Source organism: Ostrea edulis, chromosome 1, assembly GCF_947568905.1.
Source record: "Ostrea edulis chromosome 1, xbOstEdul1.1, whole genome shotgun sequence".
NCBI classification, from domain to species: Eukaryota; Metazoa; Mollusca; class Bivalvia; order Ostreida; family Ostreidae; genus Ostrea; species Ostrea edulis.
This window is the reverse complement of record NC_079164.1, coordinates 86150331-86166996: the sequence shown is the minus strand read 5'-3', so window position 1 is coordinate 86166996 and position 16666 is coordinate 86150331. Positions and strand designations below refer to the sequence as shown.

General features: G+C 35.0%; 1 protein-coding gene and 2 long non-coding RNA genes across 13 annotated transcripts in view; 1 reads left to right on the top strand and 2 right to left on the bottom strand.

The window, feature by feature from the left end:
• Positions 1–16666, bottom strand: part of LOC125676767 (rap1 GTPase-activating protein 1-like) — an 84965-nt gene that overhangs the window by 58564 nt on the left and 9735 nt on the right. For 7 of the 11 annotated variants that reach the window (XM_056164174.1, XM_048914592.2, XM_056164144.1 and 4 more), the window contains one exon: positions 16381–16603. In XM_056164174.1, the coding sequence (XP_056020149.1) occupies positions 16381–16603 (223 nt within the window). Of the gene's footprint in view, positions 1–13941; positions 14156–16380; positions 16604–16666 lie in introns of those variants that run through there. The other 4 variants (XM_048914611.2, XM_056164189.1, XM_056164186.1 and 1 more) reach the window with 1 other exon arrangement.
• LOC125682143 (uncharacterized) lies at positions 6643–9389 on the bottom strand. The gene is made up of 3 exons (XR_008802754.1): positions 9274–9389; positions 8991–9145; positions 6643–8886 (listed from the first exon to the last, which is right to left on the bottom strand). It is a non-coding gene; the product is annotated as an uncharacterized LOC125682143 (long non-coding RNA).
• On the top strand, positions 9342–11126 carry LOC130054435 (uncharacterized). The gene is made up of 2 exons (XR_008802751.1): positions 9342–9804; positions 10275–11126. It is a non-coding gene; the product is annotated as an uncharacterized LOC130054435 (long non-coding RNA).

Here is a 16666-nt window from a genome sequence, read left to right as displayed (position 1 = left end):
AGATTATATCCTACAATCTGGGTCAGCCTAGTGGTAGCAGCAGAGTTGTATAATGTTACTAACCCCTACATACAAGTACCTTACATCAACGATCCATCACACATACAGGAAAAACTGTTCTATATAGAGCCATCCAGCACAGGAAAATATGTATAGCCCTCAACAGGCTCAGGGTATTTCCTACCAATGGCGTGACAAAAATTTTGAACTTCACATGAAAACAGATAACCATATACGCATAACAACTGCAGATCAAACTTGCATGTACCATGTACTCCTCATGTTTCATAACTCACCAGTTGTGTACATACATAATGCTATTCAGCTTTCACAATACACTGCAGCATCCATCTTTGATCAGGTTCTTCTATAACTTGTGTATCAATTAAATCATACCATTTACTCTTTTATTTCCTCATTATAAATTAAATATTTGGATTCTTTTTAAAATCTGACATGTGTATCTCTTTTAAAAGGATCAAAAGCTGCATAAACATTGATACTTTTCCACTAAACAGATCTTTCTGATGTCATACTGAAAAAGTGATTCAGTTAAACAAACTACTGGTGACACTTCAATGCCACGTAATCCTTTATTTGACAGCCGTGGAAAACTTCATGTTTAAAGAACCCTAAAGGCTGGTTACAAGACACCAACTAAAACATTAAAAACCTCACCAGAACAAGGATATAATTATCTAATTAACTCCAATTTTTTTTTGGTATATCATTAAGTTACCAGTGAATCTGTCTCATGAACACTCATTATTTTCTGATTTGAAAACACATACTATTTTACCCCATTCAGGACTGAGTATGTTTTCATCCAAATTTGTCTGTTAGTTTGTCTGTTCTAAAAAGATCTCAACAAAATGTTTCAAAGAAATATTTTTATAAAGGTGCCTTAGGCCATGGAACAACTTGCTTTAGACACTGGATAAATGAACAAAAGAGGATATCTCACACTGATTTCAGTCATCATTATGTAATTTGGTACCCTGTTTGCTATAGGATGTACCAGTAGATTTGTAAGCCTTAGACTTGGTGGTGGAGCTATATGTGCTCCCAGAGTTAACCCAGCTTTCACAGATTCCCAGATTTAATCCAGCCTTCACAGATTCCCAGAGTTAACCCAGCCTTCACAGATTCCCAGAGTTAACCCAGCCTTCACAGATTCCCAGAGTTAACCCAGCCTTCACAGATTCCCAGAGTTAACCCAGCCTTCACAGATTCCCAGAGTTAACCCAGCCTTCACAGATTCCCAGAGTTAACCCAGCCTTCACAGATTCCCAGAGTTAACCCAGCCTTTACAGATTCCCAGAGTTAACCCAGCCTTTATAGATTCCCAGGGTTAATCCAGCCTTCACATATTCCCAGAGTTAATCCAGCCTTCACATATTCCCAGAGTTAACCCAGCCTTTATAGATTCCCAGGGTTAATCCAGCCTTCACATATTCCCAGAGTTAACCCAGCCTTCACATATTCCCAGAGTTAACCCAGCCTTTACAGATTCCCAGGGTTAACCTAGCCTTCACATATTCCCAGAGTTAACCCAGCCTTTATAGATTCCCAGGGTTAATCCAGCCTTCACATATTCCCAGAGTTAACCCAGCCTTCACAGATTCCCAGGGTTAATCCAGCCTTTACAGATTCCCAGAGTGAACCCAGCCTTCACATATTCCCAGAGTTAACCCAGCCTTTATAGATTCCCAGGGTTAATCCAGCCTTCACAGATTCCCAGAGTTAACCCAGCCCTTACAGATTTCCAGATTTAACCCAGCCTTCACAGATTCCCAGAGTTAACTCAGCCTTTACAGATTCCCATGGTTAACCCAGCTTAATCACAGATTCCCAGGGTTAACCCAGCCTTCACAGATTCCCAGAGTTAACCCAGCTTTCACAGATTCCCAGAGTTAACCCAGCCTTCACAGATTCCCAGAGTTAACCCAGCCTTCACAGATTCCTAGGGTTAACCTAGCCTTCACAGATTCCCAGAGTTAACCCAGCCTTCACAGATTCCCAGGGTTAACCCAGCCTTCACAAATTCCAAGGGTTAACCCAGCCTTTACAGATTCCCAGAGTTAACCCAGCCTTTACAGATTTCCAGGGTTAACCCAGCCTTCAAAGATTCTCAGGGTTAGGCCAGTCTTTACAGATTCCCAGAACGAACCCAGCCTTTACAGATTCCCAGAGTTAACCCAGCCTTCACCTATTCGCAGGGTTAACCTAACCTTTGCAGATTCCCAGGGTTAACCCAGCCTTCACCTATTCCCAGGGTTAGCCTAGTCTTTGCAGATTCCCAGGGTTAACCAAGCCTTTACAGATTCCCAGAGTTAACCCAGCCTTCACAGATTTCCAGGGTTGTCCCAGCCTTCACATATATTGCATGGTACAGGCTGTTGTGTGGTAAATAGTTTTATAATGTGCTGGTATGTTACAGCAACAACTATACACACCCTTTGAATATGTAATATCAATAAAAATTCATATTCCATTGTATTTTCCCCCTTTTGATTATATTGCAAGCTTTGTATTTTATTCCATGATAAAAATCGGAGTATTCTGACTTGTGCCCTACACACTGCACAGAACTCTTAAAATGCTTTATAGAGCTGGTCAAAACTGGTCTTGAGTGCACATGCACTGCACAGAACTCTTAAAATTCATTATAGAGCTGATCAAAACTGGTATATTGAGTACACACTGCGCAGAACTCTTAAAATGCATTATAGAACTGATCAAAACTGATATTGAGTGCACACTGCGTAGAACTCTTAAAATGCATTATAGAGCTGCTCAAAACTGGTATTGAGTGCACACTGCACAGAACTCTTAAAATGCATTATAGAACTGGTCAAAACTGGTATTGAGTGCACACTGCACAGAACTCTTAAATTGCATTATAGAGCTGATCAAAACTGGTATTGAGTGCACACTGCACAGAACTCTTAAAATGCATTATAGAACTGGTCAAAACTGGTATTAAGTGCACACTGCACATAACTAGAACTGGTCAAAACTGGTATTGGGTATGCTAAGTTAGCTGCTGCGCATGCATTTCTGTCAATATTACATATGTTCATATAAATATAAGGATCTAATGAATAATTGTGGGGGTTTTTTTGTTTTGGTTTTTTGTTTTACATCTATTTGGTAATTAACATGAAGCTTAGACAAATTATCATAACCCATATTAATCAGTTTGTTTGGATACTTTTTCGAGTTATTTCTCACAACAGGTGTAAAAAAAAAAAAAAATGATGAAAACTCAAAATGTTTGACACTCGACCTCATACTTAATACATTTCTCCAAATAAACTGTAAGAAGGAGAGGAAACATGCTGCTAGAATATGTTCTACTTCCCCCAGGAAATAATTACTACACACTTATTTACACATTAAAACCCTTCTCAACTTTTAGCACTTTAAATGTTCTGGTGATTCCTATGAAACTGCACACAAGAAATACATTTTTTAAATTTTCTAGTGTGTGTTAAATCACTTTGATAATACATGTGGCATAATATTGAATTTCTACATTTTTATTGTAATAATTGACAGAGATCACGTTATGACAATGCAACCGAGCTCTTCTTTAGAGCACATTCATTGCGAAATACATGAAAGAAAACTGCTTATAATTTCAAGAATAAACAAAGGGCTATTTAAGTGATAGCAGCCTTAATGGGCCCCATCAAACTAAAATTTGTAAAGCTACCAAAATAAGAGGCCCATAAGCCACATCACTCACCCATGTTACATGTACCTTGGCCTCGCTGTGATTTTCAAAACAGATTTTTTTTCTTCAGATTTTCTTTATTCCCATGAAAACTTTTGACCCCATATTGTGGCCCCATTGGAAATAAGCTTTCGAGCTTTCATGGGTTATCCTTGGTATTTATGTATGTATGTTTGTATGTATGTATATATACCGAATAAACATTTATTTATTTTAAAAGTCAATCATCATGATCTCCATCCATTAACAATGAATACTTCGAACACAATATAACAACATTAGTTTAGTTTTGCACATACTGTGAGGTACAACTATTAAAACAATTAAAAAGATGAATTTATTGGGACTGCAGCATTATCAATGGCAGTTTATCACAATTTAAGAACAGTCTATAATATACAATTATACTTTAAAAATTTTGTATCATATACATTGTGGATCCGATTCTTTGTTATTTGCTTGGCTAAAATTTTGGGACTGTTGGCTCATTTTCATGAATTCTCAAGAGATGATAACACACAGTCATATTAGTTACATCCAAACAGTGAAGATTGAACTCGATAGGCAGAGGAGAAGATGTACATCATTTATAGTAATCATATAACCTCCATCAGAATGAAATGGTTGTCTGTAGAATGAATGGCAATGTCATTTTAAGTTCCATACAACAAATGAAAAATTTTAAAATTTACAAATGTTTTATTATTGATAAAACTATGCTGTTCCAATGCCTTTAAAGAGATAGTAAAGCTCATTTTGGTGAATTTTTTCTCTCTTATTCCTTTCTAATATAATTAATAAAGATGTATGAATGATATTTTTCAACTCTAAAATGACTGCATGTTTGTCAAAAGTTACACTAGGATCAAGCCAACTTGTATAACAGATTGAATTTTTGTCCAGGAAGTAATAATTCAGGAGACATATTTTGAAGACTATAATTGTTTTAAATTTGGAAATAATATTCTGCATTATGAAGTGGCTTCTTATACCGCATTGCACCCATTTCCATTTTTAAAATAATTATGACACAAGATAGTGAGAAACAAATCTTATATAATATTTGACATGTGCATTTGCATCTTTAATAATATCAAAGTTTTACAAATATGTAACATTTTATTTGCAAAATATTGACATTTTGAACAAAAGGTAAGGAACAGCATGATTTTGATTTAAGAAATGTCTGGTTTTTTTGAAAGTATATGAGATAATATACCTTGACCCTTAAAATTTCAAACTGGTATATTGAGTGGAGCATTTGTTAGAGCTCCATTCAATATGCCTGTGTAAAAAGGTTTATGGTATATTTAACTTCATAAATCTTATACAGTCAAACCTCATTCAAGTCAAACTCGATGGTGACGAGAAAAACTTAATAGAGTTATCCGAGGTTTCAAGATATTGAGGTTGAAATACATTAGGAAATGTAGTTGGGACTTTCAACTCACTTCAACATATCCATGGTATTCAAGATATCAATGTGCAAGATATACTGAAGTTCAACTGTATCTACATTTTCTGTTATATTTATTTACCTAATGTTACATACAAGGTTGACTGCACTTTCTTCTGTAATTCAACACTTGAAAAACAAGCATCGCAGTTTGACAGTTTGCATTGTGACATCACAATCAATAACATTGAAAATACCACATTTAAATATGATATCCTTAGGCTAGTTGTTATTTTTTGAATCCCTGTGAAAAATGAAAGTATATGAGGATTATAGCCTTTGGTTTTAACATATCTATTTCATATATTATTTTGCTGCTGCACAACATTATGCATACATTTCCCTGCAGCAAAACTTGTGCTGAATTGATCTTCCTTTCTTGAAATATTTAGGGGAAACTAGTTGAATTATGACAATTATCAGACACAACACAAAATGCACACATCATAACAGGACGTTCATTCATCACATAGTTTACAATCCTCATACTTTCATACCAAACATAAAATACTCCAAATTAGCCATTAATTTTGTGATTTTACTAAATACAAGGACACAATTATACTGGAAATTGTAAAATGAGGTCAAAAATTTTCATTGATATTCTATCTTATTTGCATATTCATTTCATTTCCTTTTATTTCAAGTGTTATTTCTTGCTTTAAAACTGTACTGGAAAGATTTGATTCTGATAATACCTTCAGCTTATTATAACTTACAAACTGTCAGATTTAAACCTAGCTATCAGTAAGTCTATTGTGGGTTCTCTGTATCAAACTGTCAGATTTAAACCTAGCAATCAGTAAGTCTACTGTGGGTTCTCTGTATCAAACTGTCAGATTTAAACCTAGCAATCAGTAAGTCTACTGTGGGTTCTCTGTATCAAACTGTCAGATTTAAACCTAGCTATCAGTAAGTCTACTGTGGGTTCTCTGTATCAAACTGTCAGATATAAACCTAGCTATCAGTAAGTCTACTGTGGGTTCTCTCAAACTGTCAGATCTAAACCTAGCTATCAGTAAGTCTACTGTGGGTTCTCTGTATCAAACTGTCAGATATAAACCTAGCTATCAGTAAGTCTGTTGTGGGTTCTCTGTATCAAACTGTCAGATTTAAACCTAGCTATCTGTAAGTGTACTGTGGGTTCTCTGTATCAAACTGTCAGATTTAAACCTGCCCCTCTGAAAATACAGCAGGATATCCCAGGAAGTCCCAAGACAAAATCCCAGGATTTATCAGGATTGTCCTGAAAAGTCCTGCTTTTTTGAAACTGAGATTGACAAGGAATTAGAGGGACGGTATTGGCAGTGGGACATTTCAGGACTTTTAAGGATAATTTCCCCATTGAAAATACAGCAGGATATCCCAGGAAATCCCAAGACAAAATCCCAGGATTTATCAGGATTGTCCTGAAAAGTCCTGCTTTTTTGAAACTGAGATTGACAAGGAATTAGAGGGACGGTATTGGCAGTGGGACATTTCAGGACTTTTAAGGATAATTTGAACACTTAAATTTGCCTTTTATAGTCCTGCAAAGTCTCACTTAATCCTGCAATCTGAAAGGGGAGAAAGTGGGATTATTCTGGACATGTCTTGGAAAGTCCCAGTAGACAGGACTGGGATTTTGCAGGATTTTATTGGATCTCCCTAAAAATCCGGCTTTTTGAGTTGATGCAGGACTCCTGGAAAGTCCCAATTTATCCTACTAACCTGTTTTGGTCTTACCCTACTGTGGAATAAAACTCGAGATCCAGGATATGTGATATCTTTTCTGTAAAAGTGGCAATTAAGAATGAAATTATGAATCAAAATGATAATCTGATAATAAAATTTATTTAACATATATATACATAAATTTCAGCAATACTTATATGAACTTCCAAAGCAAGTACTTTGAAAAGTTCATTTAAATTATGGCTGGGGTGAGCTAAAAAGCACTATTTCTTACGTAAACAAATAATTAAACAAGAGGTCCATGGGCCACATCGCTCACCTTAGTCATCTTGGTCCATATTTAAAGATTTCCCATATACTTGTATGTAAAACTTTTGTCCCTATAATGTGGCCAAAACCTACCCTTGGGGGCCACGATTCAGGGTTGTCACTAGAAAATATTGAAGACGAGTCCCGGTATCATGGTTTGTAAGCAGCTTGAGTCCCATGAAAATTTGACGAGTCCCATGAAAGTTGAATTAAAGAGTCATTTAGATTTTTCCTACACCTTTATTTATACCGAGTGAACACAAGCTAATGTCGTACCTCTGTTCACTTTCATCTTCAACAAATTGCAAAAATCAGTTAATTTTCGCCAAGCCCATGCATAACAGTGCAGTGATCACTTTGTACACATGAAATTAAAAGTAATCATTCACGACTCGGTCTCATACAACTAATTGCCCATTGCAAACAGAATTACTTCCCCGAATCCTCTATCATCGTTACAACCCTATTCAGTATTAAACAAAATTTTAATTAAATAATTATTGTGATAAAATAGATGCGTACTAATTTTGTTTGTAAAATGATGTAAAATCTACCAAAGTTTACAAACTACGCTACTTTCAATTCCAATAAAAATGGCTACCGGAAGACAAACATTTATAATTAAATATAGATCCTGATTTGTAAAAAAAAAGAAAAAGAAACATATATAAATAACTGCCTGTGAGTGGCAAAATGTTTTTTACTTTGTATCTAAATTTCAATATCATATTCTAATTTGCACCTAATTGACTGCACTAAACAAACAAGTTGGATTGGGACACTGTGAACTCGGTGGTATCATCTCGGTTCACATTAGAGCGTAACGTTTTACCTAGATTTTTTCCTATGAGTTTTAATTTATAATACACAAATCAGGGCTTCTAAGTAAAATTATGATTTTTACTCAGAGTCCGAGACACGTCTGCGGGACTCGCCATATCAGACAAACCCCAATGAAATTTCTGTGATCCTATTCTTGCGTTAGTGACAACCCTGTGAATTTTACAAACTTGAGTCTACACTATGTCAGGAAGCTTTCATGTAAATCTCAGCTTTTCTTGGCAAGTGTTTCTTGAGAAGACAATTTTCATAAAGATTTTCCCTGTATATTTGTAAGTAAAACTTTGATCCCCTATTGAGACCCAATCCAACCCCCCCCCCCCCCCCCAGGTCATTGGTTTTAACAAACTTGAATCTGTACTGTCAGGAGGCTTTCATGTAAATTTCAGCTTCTCTGTCCCAGTGGTTCTTGAGAAGATTTTTGAATGACCCCACCGTACTTTTGCGATTATCTCCCCTTTGAAGGGGCATGGCCCTTCATTTGAACAAACTTGAAAGCCTTTCACCCAAGGGTGCTTTGTGTCACTTAGTTTGGTTGAAATTGACCCAGTGGTTCTGGAGAAGATGAAAATGTGAAAAGTTTTCGCCGACGACAGACAACGAACAAATTTTGATCAGAAAAGCTCACTTGAACCTTCGGCCCAGGTGAACTAAAAAAAAAATTTTAAACAGGTATTATCAATTTTTGTCCCTGAAGTTGAATTTTGTTTATCTTGATGTCACGGGTAACCTGGAGTGGTTCAAAGATCTATTTCTTCGACTCGTGGGTGGGGGAAGGTGGCTCCAGACCTAAACAACTTGAGATGGTCTCTCATCTTGTTTCTAACTTCTTTGAGGGCCATCTCTGGATTTTTCTCTGGTACAGAGGCTTAAAAGATAGCATAATGAATTAATTGAGAGGTTGCATAACAGGTTTTGTAAATGAACATGCAAAATTTAAAATGTCTATGTCTTGAACTTGTATATATGCACCTTCTGCATTGTCTTCCCTTTTATCCAAGCCATCTTTGGTCTCACGGGCGTTTTCCTGTCACACTGCATGATGTCGGTTCATCCACTGAAAACAGTGCCTTATTAAAAGTCACTTGATGATATTCTAAATTCATAACTATCTCTTCAAGTCCATGCTACAATGAAAGAGAACATGTACTAGATAAAAATATTAGAAACAGGATGATAATTTGTTAAGGTGTGACAATTCCACTAGACTACCAAAAAAGACGAATTATTACAAACCAAAAGTAAAAATACTAACCAGCAACGCCGTGTATTTTGAACAACTAGGCCTATCCCCCAGTTTCTGAGTGTAAGGTGAATCCTATATTCCTATCTGGAATCCATTCCATGCTTGATTGCATACTGATTCTGTTGATTGTTCTCCATCCTTGCGAATATTTCCCTGACTTCGCGCCCAGAAAGGAACATTGAAAAAAAAGCGCTTTGATCACTTGCGTGAACGTCAGGTCGTACACTGACTGACTCGTCCCCAGGTCAACACGTAACCAAAAGATGATCAGTAAAAAGTTATACAATCGACCAGTGGAAACCCAGTGTATAAGACTTCATATATATACATATGATATATTTTATACATGATATATCTTATATCGAATTAGAACGGGGAGAAGAAAAAAACACGACAAGCTTCGTACATTGTACAAGTTGACCGAAACGACATCACCGGAAGTTACAACTTTCAAAGAAGTCATTTATGATTTAAAGATTTGTGAATGGAAATCAATAACATCGGAATGAAAAAGGACTACGGGGTAACGGATGACACTCTGTAAGTACCATATGCTTATTTTGTTTACGTTTGTAAATGATTACATGCATTGGAAAAATACACGCTTGATCGCTGGACCACTCGAAATTCCTCGATACAATCATTCTATTTACAGCTTAACATATCAAAACAAACTACTCTTTTTTTTTAACGTAAACCATTGACTGGTTCGATCTAGATGGAAAGGGTATAATCACCAGAACATTGTATCATGGATATCCATCATTATGATTCTGTTTCGATCAGTTGACCTTGTTCTGTAATTATTACTGCTTCGTAAAATAACTACGGACAGTACGGTTACAAAATTTAGCATGGCAAGCTGATTGTATCCATCAGTGATAATTTATTGCTATTTGCACCTCAAAACATTGATGTGTCAAAGAAACTTTTCTAAATATAAAATTTTTAATCAGTGTCTTGAAAATTAAGTTTCTTCATTAATAATTTGTAATTAATTATTATTGCAGGAGATTGAGAACCCAAAAGGTACATGCTGTGCAAGAAAGATGTAAACATGCAAATTCCTAAATGTACTAAATATTAAAACATCAACTGCAATCTTCAGTGGTGACATCCAAAAGTTGATATGCCATTGGTACTTCAAGTGATACGACCGTGACATTGGAAAATCCTTTTAACTTATCATCACTTGAGCCTGAATTGCAATCCTTTTGATACAGACATTTTTTTAAGTTCAGTTTCGAACATTAATGCCGCTGTGTCATCTCTGGAAATGGAAAAGCCTACCACAGAATCTGATGAATTTTTGAACATTCTTTCACAAAAAGGGATCTTCTTTATTTTGAAGAAGGTAGCCCAGGAACTGGAAATCTGTTATCAAAATTATCTTAATAATACACTGGACAATATTCTAACCTTAAAAAAAACATGACAAACCCGATTGAACTCCTGTGATGAAGCATCTCAAAACTCAAATTATGGTAGTCTTTCAAGTGACATTGAGGATTTCAATAGCGCATTTGACAGTAAAGTGATTTTTATTCAAGTTCAGATTGTTGTCATTATAAATTTATAAGAAGTGTTCTCATAGCCAACATTTTTCAAGTCTACTTTTGATGAAATATAGTCTTTTCTATTACAACTTATTATGACATGATTGTTGTTGTATACATAAATGTTCTTATCCACGAATCATTCACTATTCTTATAGGTTTTTTTTAGCCTGAACTATGTAGCAATGACATGTCAAGGTAATCCAGAAAATGTAAAATCTTTTCTTTGATATGACAAGGATTTAATTTTGTAACAATTAATATCTAAAAGTCCTGTAACCCTCATTAAAGTCCTTTATAATCTGACTTCACTGGTTGTAAGATTTTGAGGGTAATTGCAAGACTTCTCTCTTTGCATACTTTTAATACGAAGTCCTGGAAAGCAATGTAAAGTCTTGCATTATCTTGAATGTATCAAGTATGAGATTTTTAGGGAATTTCTGGGACGATGTTTTCGTCTTCATTTTATAATAAAGTCCTGAAAAACACAAGAATGTCCTAGAAAAACCTGCTGCTATGAGAGTGGGACTTTGTAAGACATTTAGGTAATAAATATGTCCTAGAAATTCTTGCAAAGTCACTCTTGATGTAAGTGGGATATTCCAGGACAAATGCAGAAACATGAAGTCCTGTATTATCCCACTGCATTAGGACATGGGAGAAGTGGGACTTCACAAGGAAGTCCCAGGACTTCCAGGGATATCCTTCAATTAAGCAAAAAAGTGGGATTTATTTTCAGAGGGGTAGCTATCAGTAAGTCTACTGTGGGTTCTCTGTATCAAACTGTCAGATCTAAACCTAGCTATCAGTAAGTCTATTGTGGGTTCTCTGTATCAAACTGTCAGATTTAAACCTAGCTGTCAGTAAGTCTCTTGTGGGTTCTCTGTATCAAACTGTCAGATATAAACCTAGCTATCAGTAAGTCTGTTGTGGGTTCTCTGTATCAAACTGTCAGATTTAAACCTAGCTATCTGTAAGTGTACTGTGGGTTCTCTGTATCAAACTGTCAGATTTAAACCTAGCTATCAGTAAGTCTACTGTGGGTTCTCTGTATCAAACTGTCAGATTTAAACCTAGCTGTCAGTAAGTCTCTTGTGGGTTCTCTGTATCAAACTGTCAGATATAAACCTAGCTATCAGTAAGTCTACTGTGGGTTCTCTGTATCAAACTGTCAGATTTAAACCTAGCTATCAGTAAGTCTATTGTGGGTTCTCTGTATCAAACTGTCAGATTTAAACCTAGCTATCAGTAAGTCTACTGTGGGTTCTCTGTATCAAACTGTCAGATTTAAACCTAGCTATCAGTAAGTCTATTGTGGGTTCTCTGTATCAAACTGTCAGATATAAACCTAGCTATCAGTAAGTCTACTGTGGGTTCTCTCAAACTGTCAGATTTAAACCTAAGCTATCAGTAAGTCTACTGTGGGTTCTCTGTATCAAACTGTCAGATTTAAACCTAGCTATCTGTAAGTCTACTGTGGGTTCTCTGTATCAAACTGTCAGATTTAAACCTAGCTATTAGTAAGTCTACTGTGGGTTTGCCGTCTCAAATTTGTACTTCCTCTTTGAATCACTTTATACCAATTCCTTGAGAGTACAGATGTAAAATTCAACAGCATATAAATATGAATTGTACACTTGTAATGTATTGGAAGATATCCATTTTCATGATAAAATTAGTAACACTATCATAAATGATAGAAAGGATGAAATCACATAATCTGAGGAAACTGTCAAATGGAAAGTGACAACTACTTATCTAAGCTGTATAAATGTTTGAAATCTCTTAGATGTGCATGACGAGATCGGAGGGTCAATCGACCACAAATGAAGAAGCCCTTCCCCCGACTATACTGTGGGTAATCAATTCGAGGAATAAGAGATAGACCCATCCACCACCTTCTAGAGGACCCAATTAGACCCACAGTAGGTTTAAATCTCCATTCCCAGGGGATCCGAGGGTTGAACACCATTGTCGCCTCACCGCAACAAACCTAGTGTAGCAGGGTCCCTACTGGGCAGCTCGTCTGCACTTTGAATTCTTTCACCATCGTCGTAGATGCATGTGCATGATGTATATAGTAGATGTTGTACTGTATGATTAATATGTAAATACTTGTACCAGTTCTACTTTTCTAAGCAACACTATTTTAAATTTTCATTCAATTCTACATTACATGCTATAATGAAAATTTGCTATTGTAATACATGTATTTGCTTTTTGGCTGAGTAATTCACTTTGCATGATGGGACAGGGACACACTGTTATACCATTAGTCTTTTATTATTAGTTCATATGTCACACTACACTTGTCTAAATGACTTCAATTGCAACTCTGAATGGAATAATGTGGTGGTCTGATGGTCTGGTCATGTCAGTCAGCATAATGTCAAAGTGATCAGAGGTAATATTCTGCTAGTCATATAAAATATCAATACTGTTCAACATGATCGATGCTCGATTGAATTTTCAATTCGTTGCCTTGATTTTCAGTTTGATACGTTTTTCTAAAATCAGATTCTATAAGATATATCAGGCTTGAACTGCAGTTATTAATTTTGCATGCACGAGGAACAAAATGGCGTCCGATAATGGTCAGACTGTTGTTAGCCTCGAGTTTTTCGAAAACAATAATGAACTTAATCAGTTTAAACTTATACAGAGCCATCGATCAGGTATGTTGCTGTTCCGCGGTTTGGAAACATTTTGCTTTTAAAATTGAGACTGTGAATCTTCGTAATAAAACTTTTCTTCAATGTTATTATTGGTTTCTTCTGTAAAATGTATCGTATTGAAAATATTAAATCATGGCATAAGTATTGCAACACATATCGTATCGTGAAGGAAGCGTATCATTTCAGCCCTAATAGTAAATATAATTCTTATAAAACAAATATGAAAGAGGATTGAGATGAAACTCCGACATAACCTAAAAATGTACTATAAGCAGTGTGTGTCTTGTTACATTTAATCTCATTGTCTATAAAGTATAATTCACAAGGGGTCTAAAACACTGTCATCAATATTCTTAAAATTGTAGAAACCAATTAGCACATAAGAAACAAAATTATGTACAGATTTTCATTATGAGCCCACTATCAGTGATAAATGATAACAGTACCTGATCGGGAAAATTTTTTGCTCTTCCTTAAATCCATGATTAAATGATAAATCCAAATTCCAAGATTAAAACTATCCTCATCTGAGTAATGAAATCTTAAAACTGTCCATGAATCTAGCTAATTCAGAATTTAAATTACATTTACTAAGTAAGTACCGAATGTATATAAATATCAAATTAGAAAAACAGTTCATCTAACAGAAAACAAAGGGGCCTAGTAAGGGGTAATTTGTCACGATATAGAAATCTACCATCCTGTTTCGTACTGTCAATATAACTGTGAATTTATACATACAACTAGATCATCTAACAAGTCATTGAAAAAAAAATGCTGGCATACTCGATTTTAAAATTCAGGTTCATGATTTGCTAAATTTGATAATCATAAAATGATCACTATGTTTAAGTGTTCTCTTTATCTATTTGCTATATAGTATGAATATAACAGTACTCTACTTAAACTCTCATTCCGTTATGACTGATAGTCAATCTTTTAAAACAGATATCTACTTTTCCACTTACGGTACATATTCATATTTGCATAAAGAGGTCTCGACTTTATACACTTGTAATTCAACTGACTACGGTATTTCATAACAAATTCTGTAAAGAAACAATTCATTCAGAAATCGTAAAAATTAAATGTTTAACTTAAGATTGTATCAAAGCATCAGCAAATCAAGAATAACATTACGTGTCAGTGAACAATTTATGAATGAATATTTATAAATTATTATATGTAAACCGAGTAAAGACCAGATCTCAAGAGAACGAATTACAGGAATCTGAAAAACGATTTAATCAAATGTGTCAATTCAATGAACCTTAATTAAATATCATTACTTTCATAAATCTTTGGAAAGGACCATTCGAAATATATAATTCCTGACCATTTTTTCATTAATATTATTAAGCTTATTTGAACCCATTTCAATGAATAAATATCTAAAAATCAAACTCACTATGATTAAAAAATTTCATGCCAAGCACCATAATTATATTTTGCGAATACAGAAACTGTTGAATATCTGTCTGTAATTACCTAAACTAATCATAAGTAATTATATTTCTCCTTAGTTCATGTACAGCCTGTATGTATAGATAATGACTCTACAATTTAAGCTATCAATTAAAACTGGCTGGAATGTTTCTTAAGTTCAGGTTCCCCCTCAGGTCCCCCCTGGGAAATTCCTTCCTCTATTGGTAATACAGGGTAAGGATAGCTGGCTGATGACGCTTTCCTGTCGTGCTCTCTATGTTTTCCCGGTACAGATACCACAAAGTACTCAGATCATTATAACTTCAATGAAGGGTCAACAATTGGCATTTTTCATTACACCATTCTTAGAATGACTGCCTAACCAATGATACTTTGGACACATTCCTTGGTGTATTTACAGACAATATACCTATTTATTCCACATCTGACATAACAGCATAAATCTCATCCACCCTTTATAGTCATTGTATTTGATGTTAGCAATAGACATTGTGCAACAAATCAGACTCACAACCACACAAGGAACCAACCTAATATCATTCAATGACCTTAATAAAGACTTATGTACCTCACAAACTTACCAATCTAAATTATCATTCAATGACCTTAATAAAGACTTATGTACCTCACAAACTTATCAATCTAAATTATCATTCAATGACCTTAATAAAGACTTATGTACCTCACAAACTTATCAATCTAATATCATTCATTGACCTTAATAAAGACTTGTGTACCTCACAAACTTACCAATCGAATATCATTCAATGACCTGAATAAAGACTTATGAAACTTCACAAACTTACCAATCTAATATCATTCAATGACCTTAAAAACGACTTATGTACCTCACAAACTTACCAATCTAATATCATCAATGACCTTAATAAAGACTTGTGTACCTCACAAACTTATCAATCTAAATTATCATTCAATGACCTTAATAAAGACTTATGTACCTCACAAACTTATCAATCTAAATCATCATTCAATGACCTTAATAAAGACTTATGTACCTCACAAACTTACCAATCTAAATTATCATTCAATGACCTTAAAAAAGGCTTATGTACCTCACAAACTTATCAATCTAAATTATCATTCAATGACCTTAATAAAGACTTATGTACCTCACAAACTTACCAATCGAATATCATTCAATGACCTTAATAAAGACTTATGAAACCTCACAAACTTACCAATCTAATATCATTCAATGACCTTAAAAACGACTAATGTACCTCACAAACTTATCAATCTAATATCATTCAATGACCTTAATAAAGACTCATGAACCTCACAAAAATGAACAATAAGAGTATAGTGTACAGAAAATTGGAATAAAACATATATCACAGCATTGTTAACCAATAAATATTTTTGGACTAATACTGTTTATCAGCTGTTATACCTATTAAACTACTGCGCTGATAACTTACAGAATTCTGTTGAGGAGAGTTCCTCGTCCTCTCGACAGGGTGGCAGAATATCATACTGGTACCAAAAGGGGGATTGGTCAAAGTACGTCCTGGGACTGTTGTCATGGTAACTAAGACTGTATTCCATCTCATACCGTGAAGTATAGCTGTAGTTCTCGGTACTGTAGGACTGTCCCATTGCGGTCAACTTGGACTGTGATGAAAACGAATAATTCATACCTGCCTGAAAATATACACATGTATTATGATAGCTAGGTCATTTAATCAGGCCATCTGTGATAACAAT